The sequence below is a fragment of the Pipistrellus hanaki genome, assembly GCF_964339955.1.
Source record: "Pipistrellus hanaki genome assembly, chromosome: 17".
Taxonomy (NCBI): domain Eukaryota; kingdom Metazoa; phylum Chordata; class Mammalia; order Chiroptera; family Vespertilionidae; genus Pipistrellus; species Pipistrellus hanaki.
This window is the reverse complement of record NC_140519.1, coordinates 17,432,718-17,460,675: the sequence shown is the minus strand read 5'-3', so window position 1 is coordinate 17,460,675 and position 27,958 is coordinate 17,432,718. Positions and strand designations below refer to the sequence as shown.

The 27,958-nt window shown below is 38.7% G+C and overlaps 1 protein-coding gene across 1 annotated transcript in view; it reads left to right on the top strand.

Annotated features, from left to right (window-relative positions):
* The window catches only part of LOC311611852 (uncharacterized protein C8orf34), a gene marked incomplete at its 5' end in the record, with an annotated part of 230,278 nt that overhangs the window by 121,302 nt on the left and 81,018 nt on the right, over positions 1-27,958 (top strand). Inside the window, one exon of the mRNA XM_084864358.1 lies at positions 8,278-8,413. Coding sequence (XP_084720484.1) covers positions 8,278-8,413 — 136 coding nt within the window. The remainder of the gene's footprint in view (positions 1-8,277; positions 8,414-27,958) is intronic.

Here is a 27,958-nt window from a genome sequence, read left to right as displayed (position 1 = left end):
CCTGTATTTCCTAAAAGTGGTCAGATGGAGAAACCTGTTAGGATTTATCAATCAATAGTTCACTACAACCTACTGAGTCTACCTCTGCAATTACTCTCTAGTATATTTCTGTTTCTTACTGTTTCATCCTTTCTCCAGACCCTCAGAAGCTTATACTAGAAGCATTGATGCAGGCTTCTTCCTGCGTCATCTCCCTGGTTTCAAATTGTGTAGGCAAGTGCAACAAGTGTATTTCTTCAAAAACCCATTCTCCAAAAGTCAATCCCATGTAAAGATCAATTGATCAAATAATTACCAAGGATTATCAAATTATACAAATTTTTCTAGTCAATAAATATCAACAAATTCCTACTCTGTGATGGATACACTTGGAAAACACTGACATTATGATAGTAAATGAGAAAGACTTAGTTCTTATGTTGAGGTATCAGAAAAGAAACAAAATGTTAAAATTAAATTAATAATTTAATTTAGGAGTGTGTGTATGTGTCTGTATATGTATTGTATGTTTTGTTTAAGTATGTGTGTATATATGCATATATTTGCACACACAGATGTATATAGACATATATATATCTATCTTTATACCTGGTTAATATATATAGTCAGGTAATAAGTACTGTGGGATAAAAATGAAACCAAATAGTAGGATAGCAAGTAATGAAAGTAAATATTCTTTTAAATAGAGTCAATTAATATTATTATATTTTTTTCATAAATATTAATGTATATATTGAAATGTGTTTGGAGAAACCAAGATGGCAGTATAAGTAAACACCTGAACTTGCTGCCTTTCACAACCACTTCAAAACTACAACTAAAAGACAAAATGGACATCATCCAGAACCACAGAAAGGCTGGCTGAGTGGAAATTCTACAACTAGAAGGGAAGAGAAAAGCATACTGAGACTCAAAGGAGGTGCGGAAGTAAAGTACAGAGATATGGAGGCATGCACACAGAAAGGGCTGGTAACTGAGGATGTAGTTGTCTTTTTCCATTGGGAGGGACACAAAATCTCCCAACTGCTCTGAACTCCAGTTGTTGGTGACTCTCTGGGGTCCCAGACTCATATGGAGGGAAACTGGATTGTTTGGCATCCGGCTGGAACACAAGGGCAACTTTTTCTCAGAAGTGCTTGCAGCGATTGCTACAGGACACTGAGACCCGGGGGCCTCTTAGGGCAGGGCTGACGGTCAGCCATTGCTGTCTGGTTGGCCCTAGCACACAAAGCCACTCTATCAATACAGGGAAGCAGCCAAAATGCAGATACAAAGGAACAGTTCACAAATGACAGAAATGGAGGAAAGCAAACTTCTGGATATAGAGTTCAAAACCACAGTTATAATTTTTCAAGAATTTTCAAATTCATGTGTTGTTACTTTCTCTGTATACATCAAGCAACCTACAAATGCTTAGATAATTATCATGAAGCTCCATATCCTTGTGCTTTATATTATTAGTAGAAAAATGATGCAAGGCAACTAGGGAGTGAGTATTTGGCCTTGAAGGTAATGGGTAGCCATCATTTCTATTCCCTGATGTAGAATAAACCACATAATTTTTCATGTCAGTATCTATAATAACTCAGTACTCACTTCACTAAAAAGTCACTGGAGTGTACTTTGCAGCTCAAAATAAAACTAAGGGACCAAATTTTTGGTTTCATTCATAGAAATATGGCCTTCAAGAGATTATTTCATTTAAATAGTCTGCTTTTAAACATTCAATTTCCTATTTTCATCAGTATCAGAAATGCCTTAAATCCATCATAGAATTGTAATGACAGAATTTGAGAGAAGCTTAGATTTGGACTCAACCAGAGAGATCATTAGTACAATGCTTAGCAAAATTCTAGGTCTGCCTCTGCTTTAAAAACTCACATCTCCTCATGATACTGCTCAATATGCCTTTAAGTAGCTATAAATGTAGGGAGATTGTTACGTATACTATTCCCTCTTCTTAGACCCATTTCTTCTCTGCAGTCACAGGGGGAACTGTAATATGTGATATCTCTTCTGCATGATATATATTTAAAGGTTGCCATGAAGGAAATAAAGACCTTTAAACTGAGAACAAGCAGATGCTATTTATTCAGAACTTCTTATAGCAAGGCAGCCACCCACCATCACTTATATTTCCCAGAGACCCCAAAGCAGGTAGAAAGGTGGGAGAGCTTTATAATGAAAAAATTAAAAAAATGAAGGCTTGAGATATGTTCTGATTGGAAGTTGATCTGGAGAATCTAGAGGCAGGCTAACTAGAAGCAGACTATCTCTTACAATTGATTTTGGAGAGTATAATTGGCGTCTCTCTCTCTCTCTCTCTCTCTCTCTCTCTCTCTCTCTCTCTCTCTCTCTCTCTCCCCCTCTCTCTCTTTCTATTGGTTCTGAGTTGGCAATGGGGGTAAAGGAGGGGAAGCTGGTTTATATTAAACAAGTGCTGAATGTTTTGGGCCAACTGTTGCAGAGATTGTGGTTTGGCCTCTCTGGTTAATCCCAGCAGAGCTTGTAGGTCACTATTCTAAGATCATATGTGATCAGTACAGTGTGTGTTTACTACTATATATTCAACCTCTCAGGTCCCTCCTTTGGTTATTCTCTTTCTTGCAGGAAATTGGCCAAAACGTAAGACTAGAGATCCAGATCTTCCCTGCTTGATGAGTATTCACTCATCTCCATAGTCAGTTTTATCAAAAGAGTTTAACTTTTTGATGTTGTATTAATATGGTGATCATCTGATGAGGCAGTGCTGTACAGAAGCTTTTAAGGCACGTGTCAGCACCAATATGATAGATGATAGAATTCTATGGGCCGGTATTGTGACCACTAAAATAACAAGAACCAGCAACAGTCTATTTACGAATATTAAAATTTAAACTTCTTTTAAAAAACAAAACTGCTTCAGAAAATCACACCACGGACATCAAAACAAATTACTGTGTGATGCAGTGTAATTACGTGCTAATGATTCCCTGAACATTGGTTATGAGTGGTGACTGTTGGATTTAAATATGTAAACTATAGCCCTGGCCTGTGTAGCTCTGTTGGTTGAGCATCATTCTGTGTACAAAAAGTTGCTGCTTCAAATCTTGACCAAGACACATACCTAGGTTGTGTGTTAAGTCCCTGGTTGGGGTGGGTACAGAAGTCAAACAATGGATGTTTATGTTGCTCTCTCTCTTCCTTCCTCTCTTTATAAACAATCAATAAAAACATTTTTTTAAAAAGGGGGAAAAAGATGCATCCACACCAAAAATCATAATTGTTCAACCAAGGCCAAGAAAACAACCCCATAGGTCATAAGAGTTGGGTACCTTTTTCCTTAAGGTAATATACTCTTTTTCTACCTTAGCTGTTTAATTGAGCCAAATACAGCAAGTAGTATTATCAATGGCACAGATGGTACCATGACTAGTGAACATGAAATCTAGATTGTTCATCACTATTTTTGCCAAGGCATTGAGTCTGATCATATTTCATCTAGGGTAGAGGTGGTATTATTTATATAAGTCTGTCAGAGTTAAAATGATACATGTCTTACATATCATGTTTGAATGATGCCTATTATCAGAAACTAGGGCCCAGTGCATGAATTCATGCACCTTGAAAGGAACTGTGGGCCATGAAGTGCGGTGGGCACAGGGGTGATTCTCGGCCTATCCTCTGCACCATGGCCCCCAGTCCCCTGTATGTCGGCAGCCTGGCTCTGTGCTGATGGCGCCAAGCAATTGGGACTGGCACTGGACACCAGCAGTGGGTGTGAGCAGTGGCACAGTACCAGCTGCGGCTGTGAGCAAGGATGGTGCTAGCAGTGGGTGTGAGCTGTGACTTTGTTGCTGGCAGCGGGTGCAAGAGGAGGCTGCCGGTCCCAATCATCCCTCAGGAGCAGGGAGAGGTGGAGAAACCCTGAAGGGTGATCGGGGCTGGCAGTTGCTGCTTGCACCCACTGACGGTGCCAAGCAATCGGGGCTGGTGCCGGGTCGAGAGGTGGCTCTGGTGCTGGCAGCGGGTGTGAATGGGGCCTGCTCCAGCAGCAGGTCCAAGCGCTGGGTGAGACCTTAGGACACAGGAGCAAAGAATTTTCAGTGACCACCAGAGGCTCGCCCTGATGACAGCAACTGGCACCCTGCCTTGTACTGGCACCCCCACTCACCTGCTCTACCATCACATCACAGACGATGCCCACTATGGTCCATGTGTGCCCCCTGGTGGTTAGCACACGTCATAGCCACTAGTTGTTCTGTTCCGCTATTCAGTCTATTTGCATATCAGGGTTTTATATATGTATAGATACTGCTTTATTTGCATAAACAATGAAACAATAACTCTCCTAGGTAAAGTGCCTGAATAATCAAGGGTAGCCTCATTTTGGACTCATGTCTGAATTATAATTTCCAGTTTGATGATTTATAGAATCAGGGTGCCTATATACAGATAATTTTTATGATACTATTCCTAAAGTGCATGAGTTATTAGTATGAGGAAAGTGATCCTATCCATACTGGCTGCAAAGGAAGTCCAGTAGTATCTGGTAGGAACACACAGTTACCCAGGGAAAAAGGGATTATTCATGACATGGCCTTACATTAGCTGAATAATCTGAGATTGGTGGTAGACTGATTATGCTCCAATCTAGAAGAGAACAGAAGAGGAAAAGGGCCATCATGGTTGGGCAGCAACCAGGAGTCTACAGAAAATGAGAATAATGATTGTAAGTAAGTAGATGAAAAACAAAATAAGAATTAGTAGGGGTTTGATACACTATCTTGGGCAGAAACTGTCCATTATCTGAGGGTCGTTGGACGGCTCTAAAGAATCCTGTTTGAGGTCCCCTATTATAATAGGCTTCTTGTTTTGTTGATTCTGGATTGTTTCTTTAGTTGTGAAATGTGAATCCATGGGTTTACTCCAGAGAGTTTTACTTCTGTATTATTAGTTTATAGTATTTGATAAAAGCTCTTTCATGAAATTCAAGAGCAATTTTTTTAGAGGTATCTTCCAATGGACAAAATATCATAGTTGAATATTACGAAGAGGCTGTAAGAAGATATTTTGAATGTGATCCTAACCTCTTGTTGATAGGACTAAGAATGGTATACAGGTCCTATGCAATATTTTACAAGGTGTGATACAGAGAGTAGAGCTCAGGTAAAATCCTGAAGCACATTGGCCCTACAGTTACCAGTTAGGGAAGTAAACAGTGTGTTCCTAGGGAGTGGACCAGACTGATTAAGGGTGAGTGGGACTGCCTTTGCCCATGGGAGCTCAAGGATTTCTGAAAGTTTGGTTAATTTAATTTAAGAATGTTATTGATTCCACCTCTCCATGGTTTCTGAGTAAGGGGTTCTTTAATGTTTCTTGGAAAGTGTGTACCTTGGGTACTTGATACAAAAGTTTGTATTCCAAAGATTGAAAACAAAAAGTCAGGCAGCTTTTTAGCAACTATAAAGATTGTAGCTTTTTGCCAAAGAGATGTTTTAACCCCTCCTGAAAATAAACATATAACTAAAACATTAAAATCTTGTGGAGTGTGAAAGCTGCTTAAAATTCATGCCATATTCAAAGAGCCCTTGAAGATTTTGTTCCTGGCCAATCTTACAGTTTTTCTAGATTGTGTTGTCGGAAAAAAAAAAAAAAAAAAAAAAAAGACTAAAAATTGTTATCCAGTCATGTTGATTTCACACAGTAAGCAATTTATCTGTATCATGATGAGTAGTTTCATGGAGAAATTTAGCTACTATCCATTTGCAAATAAATAATATCACCCAAAAGCTATCTTGAGAGCACCAAAGGTTATTTGAGTGAAGCTAGAACCATATATTTTTTCTTCCTTTTTTCTAGAATTATGGGCTGAATGTTGATATTCATAATAGTTTCTTTGAATTCCTTTAAGTATTTATCCTTGATGAGTTTAGATAGCATGATATCTATGGTTAAGGTTGCATATTTAGCAAAACAATCTGCTAGAGTATTTTCTTGAGCTTCATTATTATTTATTTTTTCATGAGCCCCAACTTTTATAATAGCTACATTTTTATGAAATAAGAGTATATCTAAACATGTCTTAAACAGCTTGTTCACTTTTTTTGTTAGTCCTCACCCCAGTATATTTTTCCATTGATTTTTAAGAGAGTGAAAGGGAAAGGGAGAGACAGAGAGAAACATCGACATGAGAGAGAGACATTGGTTGATTACCTCCCGCACATACCCTGACCAGGAACAGGGATCAAGCCTACAACCAAGGTATGTGTCCTTGACCGGAATCAAACCCAGGGCCCTTCAGCTCATGAGCTGATGCTATATCCACTGAGCCAAACTAGTTAGGTTGCTTGTTCACTTTTGATAAGGTTGTGTGTGTGTGTGTGTGTGTGTGTGTGTGTGTGTGTGTATGTGTGTGTGTGTGTATGTATATATATTTTTTTAATTTAAATTTTTTTTACATTTTATTTATTTATTTATTTTTTACAAAGAGGAAAGGGAGAGAGATAGAGAGTTAGAAACATTGATGAGAGAGAAACATGGATCAGCTGCTTCCTGCACACACCCCACTGGGGATGTGCACACTACCAAGGTACATGCCCTTGACTGGAATAAACCTGGGACCTTCAGACCACAGGCTGACACACTATTCACTGAGCCAAACCGATTAGGTCTTAATAGGGTTTTCAGCAGAGTAGAGAACACATTTGTTTCCAAAGCATCCTAAGTCATATTTTTTTAAAAAAGAAAAGTGTGTGTGTGTGTGTGTGTGTGTGTGTGTGTGTGTGTGTCTGTGGTCTTTGGATAGTTGGTGAGCTTAAGTAAGTGAAATAACACAAAGGATTGTATTCTAAAGGCAAGCTTAAGTTGGTGGTGGCATATTCCATTCCAGTTTCAAGTTTTGATATATCAACGAATAATATTAGGTCAAATTTTGATGTATGATCTATCAACGAATAATATTAGGTCAAGTTTTCAGTTATTAAACAAACGTAAGTGAGGCAGACAGATTTCCTGACTGAGGTAAAAAAATTGTAAGGCTCCTTATTCTGTAGGATCAGGGTGTTGCAGTGGTGAAGAGTGATGTGAGGGAATGTTCAGCACATTCTCATGAGAGATTAATTAGCTAGCTGAGAAGTGCTCTGTGTTCTCAGGCAACATAATGTCTGCATTGCATGAGTAACCATGAGATCAAGAGAGGAGCTTATAACTGGTTAAGCAGAATTTTGAAGTGGCAGCTATTTCCCTGAAACAGGGAAATAAGCCTTTGCAACCAGGTCAAGGAGATGCGTTTTTGATGACTATCATGAAGTTGAGTTAAAACCCTAAGTATTTGTCCAGATTCCTTATGTAGATGAAAGGATTTTCAGTTGGAGATGCCTATGAAAGGATCTATTGACAAGCCTCCTTCAGATTACAGAAAGCCAGTTCATGACTTGGACTAAGAGTCCTTACAATCTCAGGAAAATTTGTTTGCATTATCTAATAGTTAAGCCTAGAACTCATGTGAGTTGTTTTGTAAGAGCTCTACAATGTTTGGGTTTTCTGCAGCCTTGTCAAAAGAGAGTGACTGCCTTCCTTACACAGGTTATAAACTCAGTAATAGATTATGTTTGGCAAAATTATAATTTATCCTTTGAAACTTTATGTACCCTTTTTTGCTAAGTCTGAGAGCAAGTAAATGGAACACCTTTTATAAGATTCTTTTTTTCTGAATAAAGCAGGATATCATGTACTATTGTATCAGGACCAAATTACAAGGGAACCTTAGACCTTTTAAATCTTGATTGGGAATTTGGGAAAAATAGGAATGGACTTCAGAGAACAGTATTCTCCCCAGGTGAAGATAAGAAGGAAAGGTTTAAAATAGAAAAAGAGAAAGTTTCAGATATGTTCTGGCTGGAGATTGTTGGATGAGGAAGGAGAAGGCAGGCTAATTAGAAGCAAAGAACCTTTTGTAATCAGTTGGAACATATTTGTCATTTTCTGGTTTGTTCTGAGTTGTAAGTAAAGACAAAAAGAAGGGAAGCTGGTAGCCATTGACCTAGCCCTGACCATTTTGGTCCAATTGCTGCAGAGGTTGTGGTTTGGCTTACTGTAAATCTTCTCATATAATTTGTCTCTAGCAACATCTAGAAATGATTAAAAGATAATTGATGCATGAGGTAAGGTTTTTGCAATGTGGAGATGTAATGTTTTAACTTCTAAACTACTTGCAGACACCTGAAAACATGGACTTCTCTCCTCAATACTATTAACATTTAATTTTTCTCTCTGAAATTGTTTGTGTTGTTCCAGAGGATCTTGATGACTTAAGAATGGAGGGAGTAACTACTCTGGCACCTTCTGGGAGCAAATTTAATCAAGGTCGTGCTACTCACCCTGCTGAACTTCAGGCCAAGGTCACACTGAACATCTGTTCAAGGTGTGCCAGGTAAAACAAATTATAAGCGTCGTATATATTAATGTGGTTTTGATTTTAAAAAATCTAAGGCTTTACTAAAACCGGTTTGGCTCAGTGGATAGAGCGTCGGCCTGTGGACTGAAAGGTCAAGGGGATGTACCTTGGTTGCAGGCACATCCCCAGTAGGGTGTGTGCAAGAGGCAGCTGATTGATGATTCTCTCTCATAGATGTTTCTAACTCTCTATCCCTCTCCTTTCCTAAAATATCAATAAAAATATATTTTAAAAATCTAAGGTTTTTATGAAAAGCATGTATTTTATGCAAAGATAATTTTTTCCTCCTACTTATCTTCCATTGGCAAGAGAGTTTGCTGTGCCGTTGATCCTTGTGTCCAGTGCCACTCACACCAACAATGAATCAAAGAGTTTAGATTGTCCTCACTTCACAGTCTGGGACTATTTTAAGTCTCTGTCTCTGAATCTCATTTGCTGTCTGCCCTTCTGTTCCCTTTCAAAGGAAGACTCAGGGGAAAAGTTCAAAGCTACTTCTAAAGCACCTGCATTATGCACAAGTGTGCCCAGGTACAGTCTAACATCTAATATTATTGGCCTCTTAACCTGCTCCTTATCCTTTTCACCTCCTGGAAAGAATTTAATCAGCTTGAGGCTTTTCAGTTTTGGCAGCTGGAAGCAATCTTTGCATATACTGTATGAGGCCAAAGAAGTAGCTTAAGTTACTGCCAAGTCAGCTCCCAGTGCTGGTCCAGCAGAAACTCACCAAATAGCTAGGATTCATTCTTCTGTAGGCACTAAATCTCATTTGCAAAGAGGCTTTTAAGCCTTTTTAAATGATAAAACAAGCCTTCTAACCCTTATGTAAATAGCGCAGATTAGCAGGAACAATGCACTGGCTGGCCACTTTTATCTCCCTTTTCTTCATGTCTAGCTATTCTATTGTACACTTTGAGAGGGGATTAGCTGCTTGAAAAATAAGGAGGGGAAAGTGTAGGAAAATACAATCAGATTTTTGTGGCTTTTCCTCTTTTACTCCTTTGGGATTTTTGTTTTTAATTGTTGCACAGTAAATACAACAATGGAAACAATGCTTCAGACAAGGGATATTTGGTGAATTGAGTTTTTGGTTAAGGCTGTGAAGAAAACTGGTAATATTTGTGTGGTGATAGTTGTGTTACCATTGCAATCGGCTAGTTAATAATAACAGAAAAGGAGCAAAGGGAAGGCCAGACATTATAAACACGACCATCTGGGCAGCTTCACCAGGAAGCTGCCATTGCACACTCCCCAGGAAACTACTGGTCCCTGGGGAAGGGACTAGACAAAAGGGAAGATGGGCACAGGCACAGTGACTTGGGGTGACATAGGGAAGGTACTTGCCTATCAGTCTAATTGGGGGACAAAGATCATTGTCTAGAGGGGTGGATCCCAATGCAGGCCCACAAAAATTTGGGAATACATAATCCCCAGACAATGAATTTCTCTCTTTTGTTCTGCTTCCTTGCACTTTGGTGTTCCCTCCCTAGCCATGTGGCCCTAGAAGCTGCATGGCCCTTGGCCATGTGGATCCTACACACAATGAACTGCAGCTGGGAACGTAAGCTAACCTAGCCAGATGCTGGACTGGACTGTGCAAATATGTAGCAGAAACTCTGAGCTCTGGTTTTCATTCTAGCTCTGCTGAAGATGAAATGGGACTTTTTTCTTGGCAGGATGGAGGGAGAGGGGACCTTGGAAACTCCAGGATTTAATTCCACAAAAATAACACTTTCCAGGATACCTCATCCTCCTGTGGGGGCCTCTGGAAACTCTGATTCCAGCAACACCCCAAGAAGTTCACTTCCACTGGCAACTGGTGGGGAAATAGGGGGTACCCCACCAATAGCAGTTAGGCATCCTGGGTTTACAAGGCCATCTATGGAAGAGTAGTTTGGCATTTTAAATAAAACCTTTATTTGTACATTTTGTACACATTTATATATTTACAACTTGACTTGAGAGGGGTTGCTGCAAGGTCTTTCATGTCCATTGGAGAAGATTGGGATATGAGATGTTGGTTTTTCAAAAGGGAAAACCTATGGAAATAATATGTCTTTAAACTATTGAATTTAGAAAGGACCAGATACATACTCAGCCCTAAATTATTTTCCATTCATCTTCCATGTGATATGGTTATACTGTAAATTACAATCTGCTTTTAAGGTGGTCCTTGACTGCATTTATTGGAAAAATATTCAGTTGAGTAACTGGTTATATTTATTGCCTTCTAGCTATGTACCAGATTCTATTCTAAGCATGTTAAATATAAAAACTTATTTAATTCTCAGGTAATGTTTAGAGTTAGTTACTATTATTATTTTCATTTGTAGAGAGAAGAAAACTGCAGCGTGAATTGATTAAATAACTTGTCTAAGAGAACACAGCCAGTAGGTAGCAATAGTTTCAAACCAAGGCAGTATAGCTTGACAGTCTCTTTGCTTAGTTGTTTTGCTGGATTGCTAAGCATCAAGCTATTCTCTGAAGTTGAAGATGGAGGCCAAAATAGCTAGAAAGAATGAGATAGGGAGAGATTTGGGTGTTTGAAATGAGTATTCATGATTGTTTTGATGGAGCATAAACCAATGCTGTACTTTCAAAAGCAAGATAGATATATATTGATTCAGGGAAATGTGGTAACCAGTATATAAGAAAACAGTAGGCTTTTAATTTTAGAGTAGCTGCTATAGCCAGAGTTCAGAATGAAAGAAAAGCTAATATCAATTTTTAAGAACTATGAAGGACTTGAGATTTTACCCTATTTGCATCCTAACTTGCTAGTATGCCATGTTTTATAGATGCCAGCAGAAAACATGACATTACTGAATCAGAGACCAGTAATTGTCTCTGATAATTGTTACTGTTACAATTATCAGAGTATTAGCATTTTCACTATATCCCTGAGGCACAAATCTCATTGATGGACACAAATGGAGCAGTAGGTTGCAGTATATGAGAGGACCCTGAGTTTGGGAAACATAAATTTTTATAGTGGGAAGTTAGCATTGCTCTAGAGAGAGACTCCATATCTCTCTTACAAGGCTATCTATATATATAAAAGTCTATTATGCTAAGTGTCCAACCATTAGACCAGGCGCTATGATGCACACTGGCCATGAGGGGGCAGATGCTTCAACCAGTAGGTTAGCTTGCTGCTGGGTTCTGGCCAATTAGGAGTGGGTGAGATGGGTTGGACATGCCCTGGAGCCCTCCTGTGGACCCTCCTTGGCTCCAATCATGCACCTGTGGGTCCTTTGCCCTGGCCTGTGCCCTTTTGTAATCCAGGACTCCTCAGGGAATATTGGAGAGCTGTTTTCGGCCCTATCCCTGCAGGCCAGGTGAAGGGAGTCCAGGATACATGAATCTGTACACCAGGCCTCTAGTTTGTTATGTAAAACATTTCTGAACAGATGGTTTGAAACAAAGGCTGTCAGTGTCTCCACTCATAAGATATGTAGAAACATGAGAGACTTGCGGAGAACTGTCCCTTGAGATTAGTTAGAGTAGGCTACTTGGGTAATGCATTGATGTGGTTTATCAGAATTTTCCATAATTACCAAGCATCAATTTATGTTGCTGACTCACCTCTCCTAATGTAATGCTTTTTCAGTCTGTGAGAATAATATTTTGTAAGCCAGGACTAAGCAATTATCTGAACCAGAAGCCATAAACTGAAGGACTATGAACAGTGTACAGGTTTGTGTGTTCACATAACAGAAAAAGAAAATATCACTGGATTAGTTACTAATTTTACATAAAAATTGGGATTTTTATCTTCTCTTTAAAAATCCATAAAAGTGATAACACTGGGCCCACATTCTCAAATGTTTATACATGAGCAGCGTTCCCCTCTAGAACCATAGACACAGTAATTCTGCCCTTGTTCACCTCAGACCATATTCGCTCATTTGCACTTACCTGTGTGGAGTCTGGGGACCTTGTTTGTTACCTCAGATTTTTAGAAACACTGGAGGTGCAAAGATAAGCAGTGAATTAGGGCTGGAGGAATGCAGACTAAAGAGCCTGGCTGGCCCCCCGGAGGATCATCTACTCCCCGAAAGAGGCAGCTTGTACTGTCTCAGGTACTAGGTTATGGGCAGGGATTTATAATAACCACACTGTAATCTTAGAATGACTAGGCAATCTCCCAGAACTCAGAGTGAGTTGATCAGAAATCCAGCTCTGCAAATTAGATCAACGTGGAGAAAATTATCGTTTCACTTAGAGAACCATGCCCATTGCCAGTGCTCTGGCACCAACCTGGAAGAAACCTTTGAGAGGTAGATCATGCAGCCTTCATACCCGAAGCCAGACATTGGATCTGGGACCTGGGATCAGGATTTAATTCCAGATCTTGCTGGACTGGAGACAGTGTGGGGGCAAATGGATAAGAAAACTTAGGATAATTAACGTTATCTTGTACTTACCAATACCTCCTAAGGCTTTACAACAAAGACAACCTTTTTTTCTTTCTTTCTTTCTTTCTGAGGATTGACAAGGAGATTAAATGTCCACACTCGAAAGTACCTTGTGTGTCATCTTGGGAAAATTATGCAAATATTCAGAAAATCTGGTCCCTCTTTTGTGAAATAGAGTTCATGTAATCCTGGAGGTGATTTCTGAGGAGGATGGAGAGCACTGGGCAGGATAATGTGTGCAAAGGCAGCTAGCAAAGCATTCACAGTGCAAGGCGCTCAGGAACAGGGACTCCTCTCACTCTCTGGGACAGTTACCTTGTAAATACTTGAGCAGCTTAAAATGCTTTGAGCCTTTTTGTTTGTTTGTTTGTTTGTTTTTTGTTTTTTTTGGTTCCCCCCCCCCCCATCTTTTTGAGAGGCACAAATGACAGTACTCAGGTATTGAGGAAGAAGTAGCCTCATTTTCCTGACATTCAGAAACTCCTCCTGCCTTAGGCTTTTGACTGGGGAGAAACTATGGTCCACCTTCCAGCATTTCTTGTGTTGAAAAACAGTATAAGATGGAGACATTTTTGTCTGTTTGCTTGTTGTTTCTTGGAGTGTTAAGGTCAAGGGATCATTTTTCCCATAGAACTGGAGAGGTAGAATCTAACAAGTGAGTTAAATGGATGTGATGTGATCTTGAAATAACACCATAGCCCCAAGATGCTATCAAACAACCTCAATATAGAGTCAATGAGACTCAAACAATGTTCAGAGTTTCTGCAAAGAACCCATCAAGTATGAAGTGAGTGGAAAGAGGTTCAGTCTACTTGTTAGATTGTGATTTTCCTCCATCTCTTTTTCAAGTACTGAAACACTCGTGAGCTACTTTCGGGGTCATAGTAGCTCTAAGGGAGTGTGCTTATGATATGTCCAGACATTTTTGTTCTGTCAAACTGAGGGCATACCGCCAAAGGCCATGGAGCCCTTCTCATTCAGAGCCTGCTTGGAAGACATAATCTGAAATGAGACTGATACGCTCTACCAGGAATAACTGAGGTATCTAAGGTTCATATGAACTACCACTCTACAAAACATCAGGACAAAAGGAATTAAGCCACACTAAATTGCTTTGTAAGGCTTTATATGTGCAGCAAAGTGACAAAAATATCAAGAATGTCTAAAAGTTTACCGATTAGCATGGTGAGAAGAAATAAGATGATCACAGACTTTTAATAACTATTTTGCACATGGTTAATAAACACAGATGGAAGAAAGCTTGTGTTTGTAAGCTGGAAAATTATCCAGGTTAGTGTTGCTCCCACAACTCTTGGTGACTTTAATCTGATGTAGACATTGCTGCAATTTGTGTGATTTAAGCAAAGAGATGACATCCTCTGGCAAGTGGCAAAAACGCATGGCTGATTTTAACCAAGATGCGTTAAAATTGTAATCCAGAATATTTCATCCCCCCCCCCCAGATTAAAAGGGAAAGAAGACATCATAAAACTACCCTGTTTCCCCAAAAATAAGACAGTGTCTTATATTAATTTTTGCTCACAAAGTTGCGCTAGGTCTTATTTTCAGGGGATGTCTTATTTTTCCATGAAGAAGAATACGGTACACATTTATTGTTAAATGAAAATAAAGGATATTTATTACCTGTAGACGGTACAGAAGTAAGGTAGTTGTCAACACAAACCAGACAAACTGTGAATCCTACAGTATCAAGAATTTACTCATTTATTCAATGACAATCATGTCACCATCTTCTGGAATATCATCATAACAATCCAATTCCTGAATTTCCTGGTGAATTTCTTGTGACTCCATTTCTTTCAGAATCAATGGACCAAATCTCTCATGTTTAGCCTAGGGGGCCTTATTTTTGGGGGATGCCTTATATTTCACTCAGAAGGAAACCTGTAAGTAGGTCTTATTTTTGGAGGATGTCTTATTTTCGGGGAAACACGGTAAAATTTTAAAGAAAGAATTTTCTGTGTGGGATATAGCAGTGTCCTTATAATTATCCGTCTTATTCATTACAAGGTAGATTTTTAATATATTAATTGAGTGTCTTGGCTCGACTTTCAGAAGATTCCATGAAGACAGCCACAGATCCTTGAATGATGTGGGCCAAAAAAGTTGCATTTGTTGCCTAGGAGTCATATCAACTAAAAAAGTAAAGCGTCGGTAAGGCAATAATTCAAAATATCAGGAATCGTCAGCAAAAAATTTTATGGTTTTAAAAAACAGTGGTTTGCAAAATTGGAAGTTTCAAGTGGAACTTCTCTACTAAATCTCCAGAATTTTTGTTTTAAGATAAAAGTTAAAAATAACAAGCAGACAAATGCTGATACCAAGGCACCAAATTACTATTTCAGTGAAGTTTATAAGCCACTTTTCTGAAAAGACCACCCATTAATTCTGTCTACTCACTGCCATTCTGAGAAGTTAAGTCTTGTTTTTGTGGACTCCTGCCAGGGCATTCCGGGTGGTAAGAAGATATTTGTTTTTGATGGTGCAAGTATTTGCATTCATTCATGCTTAACATCAGTACTGCACACAAAAAAAAGGAGCTGAAAGCCATTTGAAAAGAAATTGGATTACAGAGAGCATGCAGCGACACTGCCTCAGAAACTCCAGCATGAGGACACTGAAAGCTATTTGTATCCAAATAGCCTGCTGATTTTTAACTGGCTTGCCTCATTGCACCAAAAATTGTTCATCGTTTATGCTAAACATCGTGACATTAAAATGCCGAGTTTAGTTTCGTGCTTACTAGCTAAAGTTAAAGCAGATCATCATGGGTGATGGCAAGCTGCAGAAAAGATAAATGTCAAACCTTGTAAATGTGAACTAATTTCAAACTGTCTTAGGATTTACCAGTTGATTTGAGGAAACTTGTGAAGTGAACCATACATTATATTCTTTTCACTTTCTTACGTAATTTTTTAATTTTTTTCTCAATTATTTGTATAAGGTTTAAATCCAGCAAGTTCCTAAATTCAGCAAGTTCCTATTTGAAGGAAAGGTAAGCAAAATGGACATGAAGAAAAATGGATAAGGATGAAAATGGACTATCCCTTATTTTTAAGTTAAAAGTTTTCCACAAAATTGACATCGTAGTCCTAGAGGATTAAAAGATCCCATTTGAGTCATGAATACAATGCAGCATACCTCCTGCCATGTTTTAAGTGACAAAAATATTTAATTTGAGTCAAAATGCATTTATGGAACACATATTCTATGTCAAGTTCTCTGATAAGCTCTGAAAACAAAAATTACTCCTGACCCCTAGAAACTTACACTCTAGCTGGAAAAAGGCATATAAACAAACAAGTTCAACCCCAAATGTCAGATAGTGATAGTGCTATGGGAAAAATAAAGCACGGTGGGATGGCTAGGTTATTGATGGTTATTTCATAGAGGCTATTGCAGTGGGAAAAGTCCATACTCTTGGAAATATTGATGTATGGCTTTATTGTCAATTCAAGATCCACCTGAAGGAAGAAATGAGAACAAACATGAGTCCAAAGCTGTGGACCACTTCATTTTAGTTCTAAACACAGTAATTTCAGAGTTTTTCTTTTGTTTATACATCAATGCAAGATCCTCCCATTCCCCACTTCTTCCAGTAATTGCTTTGTGATTCATAAGGGAGGAAGATCCTTGAATGTCCATGTGTTTCTTCTGAAGGATGAGCAAAAAAAGGGATTCCCACCTTGAGATGGAATTTACTCCTGGTGAAGGTGCTGTGAAGATTGTTTGAATGTCACAGAGGATTTAGAATAGTACGTTAATAGTAAAGCAGCAGCATTGCACTGTGGCCAGTTTACTGAATTAGGTTAGGACATTATGTACTTTTATTTAATATCTATACATCATTAATTCATATTGATATTTTCAAGCCGATTATAACAGTAAAGCTTGTCAGAATATTCAGCTTCTATTTCTGACACAAATTCATGGAATTAATGGTTAAGTCCACAGAAACAAGTGAAATTTGTCACTGATACTACTGGTTCGATGACATGATAGATTCAGGTATTTTCCACAATGTACCTATAGTTGTTCCAAGCATACTATTCATAGAGACTAATTATTCTGGCCCCATGAATAAAAACTGTAAAGTAACAGTGACATCTGTAACTCATCAAGATCTGGAAAAAAAACAAAACAGGGAAATCCTTTGACATTCAGCGCCTATTGGTGATGCTCGCAATGTCCTCAACAGTTTGAGAGATTGTTCTTGAAGGCTATTAGGCTAACAGTCTTTAACAAATTAATTTTTTTCTGGACACTTTAGAGAGAATGCCATGAGCTGTTTAAGTCATTAGAGCCCTTTCCATATTCTCCTCCTCCTCAACTCTTTCCCTCATCTCAAATTCTACACACTTCAGACATCAGATGTTGAGAGTGGGAAGAAGTAGGTCCAAAAGAGTGCTTTGCCTTTGTGTACTTATCTAGGCTTCTATTTCCAGAGGAGTTCCTTATAGAGTGCGCCCAACTTCTATTTCTCTAAGTGGCTCTCACCGTTGTCTAGTTGCCCTCATCAGCAGCCACAGTCTTTGTAGGTTGGTAGAAACCATCAACCAGATCAGAGGCATGTGGAATACAGAGAAGCTCCCTTTAGTAGCTAACATAGGTATAGTTCTGTGGTTTCTCACTGGGGTCTATAGCATTCTGAGCAGCATTGTCTGGGATTCCCTGGAAGTGAAGGAAAACAAGGAAGAAAATATGAAAATAAGAACTTGTCCATATTCCTGTAGACTACCTCTGCTGTTCTCAGGGTTTGTATTGCTCAAATTTTACCCCAGTTATGTGATGCTTGGTGAAAAGAAAGAAGAAGAAGAAGAAGAAGAAGAAGAAGAAGAAGGAGGAGGAGGAGGAGGAGGAGGAGGAGGAGGAGGAGGAGGAGGAGGAGGAGGGGGAGGAGGGGAGAGGAGGAAGGAAGAAGGAAGAAGGAAGAAGAAGAAAAAGAAAGGAAAGAAAGAAAGGAAGGAAGGAAGGAAGGAAGGAAGGAAGGAAGGAAGGAAGGAAGGAAGGAAGGAAGGAAGAAAGGAAGGAAGGAAGAATGAGAGAAAGAATGAGAGAAAGAGAGGAAGGAAGAATGAGAGAAAGGAAGAATGAGAGAAAGAAAGACAGACCATGACCCAGTATCTTGAAATATGGCTTATGTCATTTCATGATGATCTCCAGGCAGGAAGAACTGATGTGAGGTACCCACCCAGCCTCTGGTGTGAAGATTTTGGGGGGGGAAAAATAACAAGACATATGTCTAAATTTTCTAATCTTAGAACAGCAGTAGGGATGGTGAGAAACTGTCAGATTTAGAATTCTTTTGAAGAGTGAGATGACAGGATTTGCCAATAGACTTAAGAGTTGTGTGTGAAATAAAGAGATGAATCACAGATGATTTCAAGGTATTTGCAAGAATAGCTGGAATATGGTGTAACCATATGGTGAGACAGAGAAGTCTGAGAACTCAGGAGGTTTTGTACATGTTAGATTTGTAAAGCCTATTGGACATGTGTGGTTAAATCTCTCCCTCAGCAACAAATCCAGCCAACAGGTGGCTTGGTTGGATTTCTTATTGATGGCTGTTTCTGTTTTTCTCTTTCTCTCCCTCTCTGCTTCCTTGAGTCATTCTTTGGCCTACAGACTTATGGTGGTTTTGTGCGTTTCTAGCCTTTGTTCACCAGCTGGACATCTCATTCAGCCTCATCTCACATAGTTAGCCTGGATTCAAGAATAGGTAATTTTGCAGCCAAGAACTGAATCTGCTGTAAGATTTGATCTTGAACCTTCCAGAACTGTAAGAGATAAATGTGTTGCTTAAGCCATCCAGTTTCTGGTATTTTGATAGAGCAGCCTGAGGTAAGCCATTGACCTTTACAATCATGTCTTTCACTAAATCTTACATACAAATTACTAGAGTGAATCTGATGGTGCCCACCAGTTAGCATTCAGTATTATGTCTGAAGTTGAGGAACAGAGTTCTTATTCTACACCATTTTATATCAGTGCCTCAGTATTGAGCAATCTGTTGTGTAGCAAGTCTGAAACTAGAGGATTAAGGCCACTTTGTAAAGAGAGAGAAAGAGAGAGAGTAATTAAGGTTTTAGTAGCCTTATGGGCACCTTGTCCCAAGCAGAACTTAGAGTTTTAGATTTAGTTCTCTATCTAGAGTTTTTAGGCTTTTTTTGTTCAGCAGAAGTAAAGTTTTTGCACTACTATTTGTAAAAAATCAGCCATTCATTTGTAACAAGATTAACCAGATGCCTTTTTCTTCCTCATTAAGCTTGAATGCACCAAGGTGCCATAGTCTATCCTCAGAGAAAGCACCAAGGAATCACAACATGGCATGTCCAGCTGGGTCCAAGAGGGGATGTGCTGGTGGCAGAGGAGTTGCTAACTTAGGAGATAATTTCAATTCGACCCACCATGCCCATTAGCCATAAAAGTATTCTGTGATGGTGTACTATTCACACTTTACATCACGTAAAGTTAGAATTGAACACTTTCTGATCTAGATCTGAGAATAAATGCTATGTTTTATAATTGAGAGAATAACTAAAAGTTAGATTTATAAAAACAACATCTAGCCCTAGCCAGTGTGACTCAGTTGGTTGAACATCCACCCTTTTACTGAGAAGTCCCTGCTTCAATTACTGGTCAGACACATGCTGGAGTTACTGGTTGGATCTCCAGTGGCTTGTAGTAGGGAGTCAATCCAAGCTTCTTTCTCATCAGTGTTTCTCTCTCATCGATATTTCTTTCTCTCCCTCCTTCCCCTCCATTCCTCTTTCTAAAATCAATAAAAAAAACATTTACAAAACCATCCTCCAATAAAATAATACTCAAGGAACAGGCTGTGTTATAAAAGTTAATTCTCTACTGCCATAGATTCAGTAGGAAAATGTGGGTTCAATTTAGTGATGCCATAATGTTGGGAGAAAAATCTACTGCCAAGATGAAATTCACATTGGTGTAATAAATAGTCTACTCCCTCAAGTGAGTTAATATAGAGATATTTATGGCATGTCTTAGTAAATCAAATTTGATTTAAAATGCAGATGGAAATAAGGAAGGCATTTTCAAATTGTACCTAGACAAGGTGATGTGCTACTGTGCGTGTGCTCAGTTACCTTCGTATTTTAAAAAGCTACCTATTATGGGGGGGAGGGAGGATTGTTGTTTAGATCCAATCATCCTGTTTTATTGCTCTCCTTAAAAGGAATTCATGAGATGATTATTTGATTCTCTAGCAGATGAGTGTGCAATACGCCTTTCCCCTCAGCGACCTCCCTCCAGCGGCAGTCTTCCTTTACTGCTGCATGAAGGCAGCTGGGTGATGTGTGATAGCCAAGACCTCCTTCCTGTTTTGCCAAAAAAACACTGAGTTCTGCTTTAAGTGTCCTTAATGTGCAAGTACTTCCTGCCTTCTCTTAGATCATCTGAATCACTCTTCCCTTGCTCCTGACCAGCAGTCACACTGGCCTTCTGGCTCTTCTAATAGGTCAAGTGCATTCCTGTCTTGCTCAACTTTGGCACTTGCCGTTTCCCCCAATGTGTGTGGGCCTTGCTCAGCCCTCTGCGGGGCCTACTCCTTCATTTCAGATGTCATCCCTTCAGACAGGAGTTTCCTGATCCCAACTCCATCTGTCTCTCTCCTTACCCAACTTTTCCCTCAAAGTTTCATCATACGTTATTTATTTTACTGCATGCCCCCTCTGTCTCTGCCTGATACAGTGTCAGATGCATGAGGTCAGGGATCTTTTGTTGTTGTTGTTGTTCACTGCTGTAATTCCAGCACCAATAACAGTGTTTGTAACACATATAATTATTGAATGGTTAAATAAATTAATGGCAAATGCAGAAGGCACATTACCTAAAAATTTGGAATAAGAGCTAATTTTTATTGAGTGTGTTCCATGTCAGGTATTTTTCTAAGCACTATATATATATATATATATATATATATATATATATATATATATATATTAATTCATTAAATGCTGGCAATATCACAGAGGCTGAGTAATTTATCCAATGTTACACAGCTCATAAGCAGCAGTGCAGGGAATTTAACCAGGTCTTGCTCCAGAGTAGACACTCTTTCCTTTCTGCTGCCAACAATAATAATGGGGGGCCAGTGAGTATGAGAGGAGGGAAAGGTATGTGGTTACCATACTTAGTTAAATTTTCCATAATAAGTCAGCCCCTTACTTCGTTATGAGAATGGTGAACAATCAGTGGGAATGACTTTGCCAATGTTGCTTTGCCTATCTTGGTCCTAGCCTCCTTGGGTGTATAATCTAAATGGATATTGCTATTTTTTTTTAATAGTATTACAGATATTTCTCATCACTCCCCCTCCTCCAAGCCCCCTACCCACCTCCTTGGATATTTCTATTTAAAGTAGAATAAAAGGCTATTCAGAATTACCAAAAAGTCAAAAATACTTCCAGTCAAGTAACTTCACTATAATTGCTTAATTTAAATTATCACATCAACAAACTCAAAAAAAAGTCACATCATCATAATGATGAATGCAGAAAAGCATTTGACAAAATTTAACCGCCATGCATGATAAAAACTCTCCATAAATTTGAGTAATAATATCTACAAAAACCCTGTAGCTAATAATCATACTTAATGGTGAAAAACATGAGCTTTCCCAATAAGACAGGTACAAAGGTACAAGGCAAGGATATTCTTTACCATCAGTCCTTCTCAACATTGTACTTTAAAAGTTCTAGCTAACACAATGAGACAGAAAATAAAATGTGTTTAGATTGGGAATGAGAAAATGTCATCTTTGTTTGTAGATGACATCATCTATGTAGAATATATGAGATAATTGACAAAAACTTCTAGATCTAATAAACAATTATAGCAAGGTTGCAGGATACAGATTACTATACAAATGTCAATTGCTTTCCTAAATACCAGCAATGAAAAAGTGGAATTGGAAATAAAAAACACAATATGAAATACTTAGACATAAATCTAACAAAACATATACAATATCTATATGAAGAAAACTTCAAAATTCTGATGAATGAAATTCAAGAGCTAAATAAATGGAGAGGCATTCCATGGTAATGCATAGGAAGACAATATTATAAGACTAGAGGAGTCCCTCAGCCTGGCCTGTACCATCTCATACTCCAGTACCCCTCGGGGGATGTCAGACTGCTGGTTTCAGCCAAATCCCTGCAGGCCAGGCTGAGGGATCCCACTGGTGCACGAATCCATGCACCAGGCCTCTAGTATGCATGTAAGATCTTTTATTAATCTCTTCCTGCCCTCCCCCTCTCTCCCTTCCCTCTAAGATTCATCAGTCTGTTCCATGTTTCCATGCCTGTGCATTGAGCGTCTGCCCCCTGGTGGTCAGTGTGCATTATAGATAACAGGCGAATGGTCGAACTCTCCAACAGTCGCTTAGGCTTTTATATTCAGTATATAGATGTCAGTTTCTCACAACTGCATCTGTAGATTCAATGCCCTTTTTGTCATGTCAAGGAACATGGTACTAACTCAAGAAAAAAAATAAGACCTCATTTAGGCTGCAGTCTCATAGGTTGGACGTGACAAATACTTCAGTGAATATGATTAAAAAACTGGCTTAATATCCAGTGTTTTGGATCCATCTAAATTCCTTTTTATTGTGAATGAAAAGAATTTTACACCAATATTTCAGTTAGTTATTCTAAAAGGTGAGTAGGTGTTTATATTGAAGCCATTTTTGTAGTCACTAAAGGATGAATAGGTGATTCAAAGGAAAACTATGTAGAGTAAATGTTTCTGCATAGAATGAAGGAACCTGAATTCTCTATCACAACTGATCAGCACAATTAGAAAGAGACTTTGTAAAGATATGAAATTGAATCACTTTCTGACAGCTTTAACTCTACAAAATAAAACCAGGAGAAAAAATGAAATGCCCTTCTGAAATGTTTAGCATATCAATATATAACTAAAATAATTAGTCCTAAAGGTGCATTTTGGGAAAAAAAAAAAAAAGTTGAATCTCCATTAAAAATTTTCTTTGGGTCTAAATAACAAGTTTTCCAGCACAGGAGAAATGTAAAATTTTCCTCAGCTCAGTGGTTCAAGAAAATAGGAGGATTTCAGGAGTTTATATTGGAAGCGAATAAATAGAGTGGTGCATATTTAAAGGGCAATCCCATGGAAGAAAAAATATACTTATTTTTGTTGCTCCAAAAAGCAGTACTGGCACTAAACTAAAGGACATACCGGCTTTATTTCAACCTAAGAAAGAACCGTGAGACAACTGGAGGAGTAGAAATGAAATGGAAAGGCTTAATCCCAGCAAGTGTGAGTGCTCCATTCCTTGAAATGTCCATGCAGATGTTAAGTAGCTGTCTGGTAGAGGGTCTGTGGGGAGTAAGAGATTGGGCAAGAAGACCTGCGATGCAGATCCTCCAGGACTGTGAGAAGTAGATGTATAAGCCATCCAGTCTGTGGTCTTTTTTTTCAGCAATCTGAATGGCTAAGATAATGTCCTTTCCGTCTTCCTGGGCCTTGAATAAAGCTCTGAGCTGAATTTGAATTCATACATCTCTCCCTGACTGAGCCAGTTATTGAAGCCCAGCCCGCTGAGCTCCTTTGTGTATCAAAGAGGTCTTTTGGAGTTCCCAGGAAGAGATGCATACAGCTTTTCTTCAAGGTCAGTTATCATCTCAGAGCACTCTCACTTTGGGATCCCTAATTCTGGGATGGGTTTCTGGTTTCCCAAAGAATGGAGAAAGATGCTTTTCATTGTTGAGGATAAGCCACATAAATTCAATCCCGCCCACCCCCACCCATTTTCACTCTCCTCCCCCACCACCATCACCACCACCACCACCACCACCAGCAGCAGTGTTCAAGCATGCCTTCCTTTGGCACCAGGCGTGGTGATGAAACCTCTGAAGGGAGAGAAAGGTGCTGTCCCCTCTGGTCAGCAGCTGTCCCTTTTGCCTTATCTTCACAGTTTCTGACTAGGTTAGGTCATCTGATTGTATTAGGTGATTTGGCACTGAAACTTCTTATTGAGCTGTTAAAAATGCTGACACCTCATTTAGAGACTGGACTCCAAGTCCTCTCTCTTCTATCCTCCGTATCTAACAAAACACAATGCACATACTATGTGCTCGATAATGTTTTGAATAGCTACATCTGTAATTGCACCAACACTTTCCAAAGGTGAATTGCTGTGTCTAAGGTCACAACCAACATCATCTCTAAAATCATGAGAGGTAGTGAGTTGAGGGGGAGACGTTGAAATTTGTGGACTAATCCAGAGTCTTGCAAACTAAGTTGTATTTAGTAGACCCACTCATCTTTTTTGGAGAACTGCAATATTCTGTATTTTCATTTTAAAGGTGAACTAAAAGCTATAAGCATATTCTGGGTCGTATGGTTGACCATTTGATCACTGAGACTATCACTTGATTCCAGTGCCCATCGGTGTTTAAGATGGTGCTGGTGCCCCTCACCTTACTTTCAAGTCATAGAGATGAGAAGCAGCTGTACCTAATTGCCTCAGTGCCATGTTAGCAACAGCCTCATTTCACTTTAAGATCTCAGTTTCTCAGTAGTTAAGTGGAGGGACATTTGAGGACATACATAATAGCCTAGGCATGCTGGGTCCAGAAGAGCTCATACTGTAATTGTCAGCACTACATTTACACTAACAATTTTATTTTAGCCAAGCCCACATTCATAATTGCATTAAATTATTGTTGAAATTTTACATTTTTATTGTTTTATAATTAAAATTTTTTATAAATGAGTAAAATCTGTCTAATTTATTGAATAGTTAGACTAGTGCATTCAAGACACAGGTTCACTGTGCTAGAGGCAGTTTAAGTAATCAAGGAGCAGCTGTTGAGTTAAATCAATTTGCACCCAAGTATTAATTTGAAAATTTTAAAAAATTAAGTTACAGAGCATAGTGAAAGTCACAGTTTTCTGGCGAAAGAAATTTTATAATTGTTTCACAAAATTCTTTTTGAATCTTGTTTGTTTTTTTTCCAAATTAAAAAGGAAACCATTACATTTCTATTGTTTTTTTAGGAGGAAAAATATTTTATGCAGCTATACTTGGAAAGATACTCCTAGAGATCCCACATATGATACTTATTGAAGCCAAGTGTCAGCAAGGCAGACTGAATGCCAAGCTTGGCTATGGAGATTTAACACTGATTTTGGGCCCAAGGAAGATTTTTAGTACAGTCACATTGAATAGAAAGAAATGAAATGATTTATAGTTCAATTAGACAATATTGAGAAATCTGTACTCAGACCTCAGGCCTGCAGGTATACTTAGTTGCCTATTGTCAAATAAGTTTACGGAAGTCATATGGAATGTTGTTTGGGGAACTCAGATTTTACTTAAAATGATATTTAGAAGATTTAGACAGAATCATGGCTTGTAATTGATTCATATCAGTCTTGTCCACTCTTAAAGTTTTAGAAATGGAACCATAGTCAGGTTTCACCAGGTAGTAAGAAGCTTGCAATTGATTCCTGTGAGGAAGAACAAAAACCCCATCAATCCTGGGCATGGAGTATTGATCAGTGTCTCTACTAGATGCCTTGTTTCTCAAGTGCCTGGAGAAAGGGTGAATGAAGAGGCTATAAGTCTGTTTTGCTGTGTCCCTCTTGACATCAAACAGAAGAGAAACAAGCAAGAACTGTGATACAAACAAGTTTGAAATATAGGTAGAATCCAAATGACAGATATATCAATCTAGATAGAGGTTTCTGTTTCAGATAGAAAAATATATCCCAATAGCTTTTAAATCTTTATCATAGTAAAAAAATCAGAATATAATTGTACACTGTCTTTCCAATAATAAGTGATTGCTAGACAACACTAAAAAAAATGTTACACTTATTAGTTTTTGATAGTTGGCTTGGGGAAATTTTTTTTCACATTCAAATGATGAAAATAATCATAAGAGTTAGAAGTGAGCAAACCCATTCATACAAGCCAGCATCCACCAGGCTGTGTCCGCAGTCTGTGTAATGCCCAGATGGAAGGGTAGACCAGCAGCTGCACCGAGCTTACCTTCAGAACTGTTTTACAGATTGGCGAATGTTTTTAAATTGACTTTAAAAATGAAAAACGTATCAAAACAATAAGCATTGTTTATAACATCCAAAGGAGTGTCGGTTTGCTTATTTCTCTTGTTTCTTTCATCTCCTTTATTTCATTTGCTTCACTTCCCTTTTCTTTCACCATCTGAATGACGTCCCATGTGAACAACCAAACTTTGTTTATTTTCAAGTGTTCAGTGATCTCGTGAAAATAAAGAGTGTGATGGGGCTTTCTTTCAACACTCAATGAGTGACACTCTTGGCCCAGGATATGTCTGCTTCATGGAAAAATAAAACACGAGATCCATCACCAGTCCAGAAAAGAAAGAAAATTGGAGGGGGCCTAAGTACCTTCTGTAGAAGATATCTTCACATCGCAGAAAGAAAATCTTTAATAAGCATAGAGTATTAGGATTTAGGAGCAGGTTTGGGTAGACACTGGGATTGCAAAATTTGAGTTGCAGGAAATATTTATAAACTCTGTAAGAGTATATTGCTCTGAATAAGAGACAAGCCATTTAGAGAGCTAGCTATTCTCTTTTCTCAAAGTCATGACTTATCATTACATTTTTTTAACCTTGTATAAGTTTAGACTAGAACATGATTAACTAATTCTGACCGGTTGCCTAAATTTAGTCTCTGACACTGTGTGATTTCTAAGAATGATTAGCATGAGCTCTAGCTGGTTTGCTTAGTCGTTAGAGCATCGGCCTGCAGACTGAAAAGTCCTGGGTTGAATTCCAGTCAAGGGCACATGCCTGGATTTCAGGCTCAATCTCCAGGAGGGGGCATGTAGGAAGCAGCAGATCAATGATTCTCTCTCATCATTGATGTTTCCCTCTCTCCGTCTCCCTTCCTCTCTGAAATCAATAAAAATCTATTTTAAAAAATAGCATGATATTTGGCCTTCAGTGTTCTATAATCAGCAGTAATAAATTGATAATAAACATGTGAATCAGGTTAATTTTTAAAAAAGGCTTATCTAATATTGTGTAACTTTCTAGAAGAAATTTAAAAAATAAAACATTTAAATTTTTTAAATAAAATTTGTATTATAAAAGGAAAAACAGTCAATTGTTGAATTTAGTAAAACAAGTGATAAGAATTTGAAACACTTTGAAATTAAGGGACTGTATAAGCAACATAGTCAATACTTTTCTGGAAGAGCAAGATCTACTAGAATATATATATAAAAGCCTAAGTAACCCACTTAGATCAGAACAACTGTCAACTGGGCAGTTTAATGTGCAATGACCAACACAGGAACTGCCCCCTGGTGGTCAGTGTGTTTCCACAAGAGGAGCACTGCTTAGCTGACTGGCCCATCCCAGGGGGGTCCACCAGCCTGGTGGCAACCACTCACTCCCTCAGTAGTCCTGCAGGTCCAATCTCCAGAGATTGGGCCGGGCATTGATGGACCAGTGCCTCCAGCACAATCCCGACAACATTGCCCACCTCCCCTCCCTAGACACTCCACAAGGAAGAAACAATATAAAAGTGGCCACCAGGTGGCTCCCAAAAACAGGTGTGAATGTCATCAGGAAGGATCTGGATCTCTGGCTGGCAAGGGCATCCTACTGCCTGCTCAAAGGGCCAATTGCATCCTGCCCCCACTCCCAATCCCCTAAGGATCCCACCCATGCACGAATTTGTGCACCGGGCCTCTAGTCTATGATAATGGAACTGAAAGAATCCATGAACTAATACAATGCAAATTTAACCCATGAACCTATTATTATTCCAAACTTTTCTCTTTCTCTACTTTTTTTTTTAATAACAAGAGCTCCTCTTCATTATAACTTTATCAGAATATTATAAAGAGTTGAGATTAAATTCACTAGCCTGTTAAATTCTCAAAGTAAAATGGTCAGAAGAAGTAGTGGGAGGAGGTGATAAAGGATGTAAATATTCAGAGCAGAATTGACATTTATTGAACAAATAAAACTAAAAAATTTTATGTCTGCAAAGTGCTAAAACTTTGATGAGTTCAGTTAAAATTCCCAGTGAA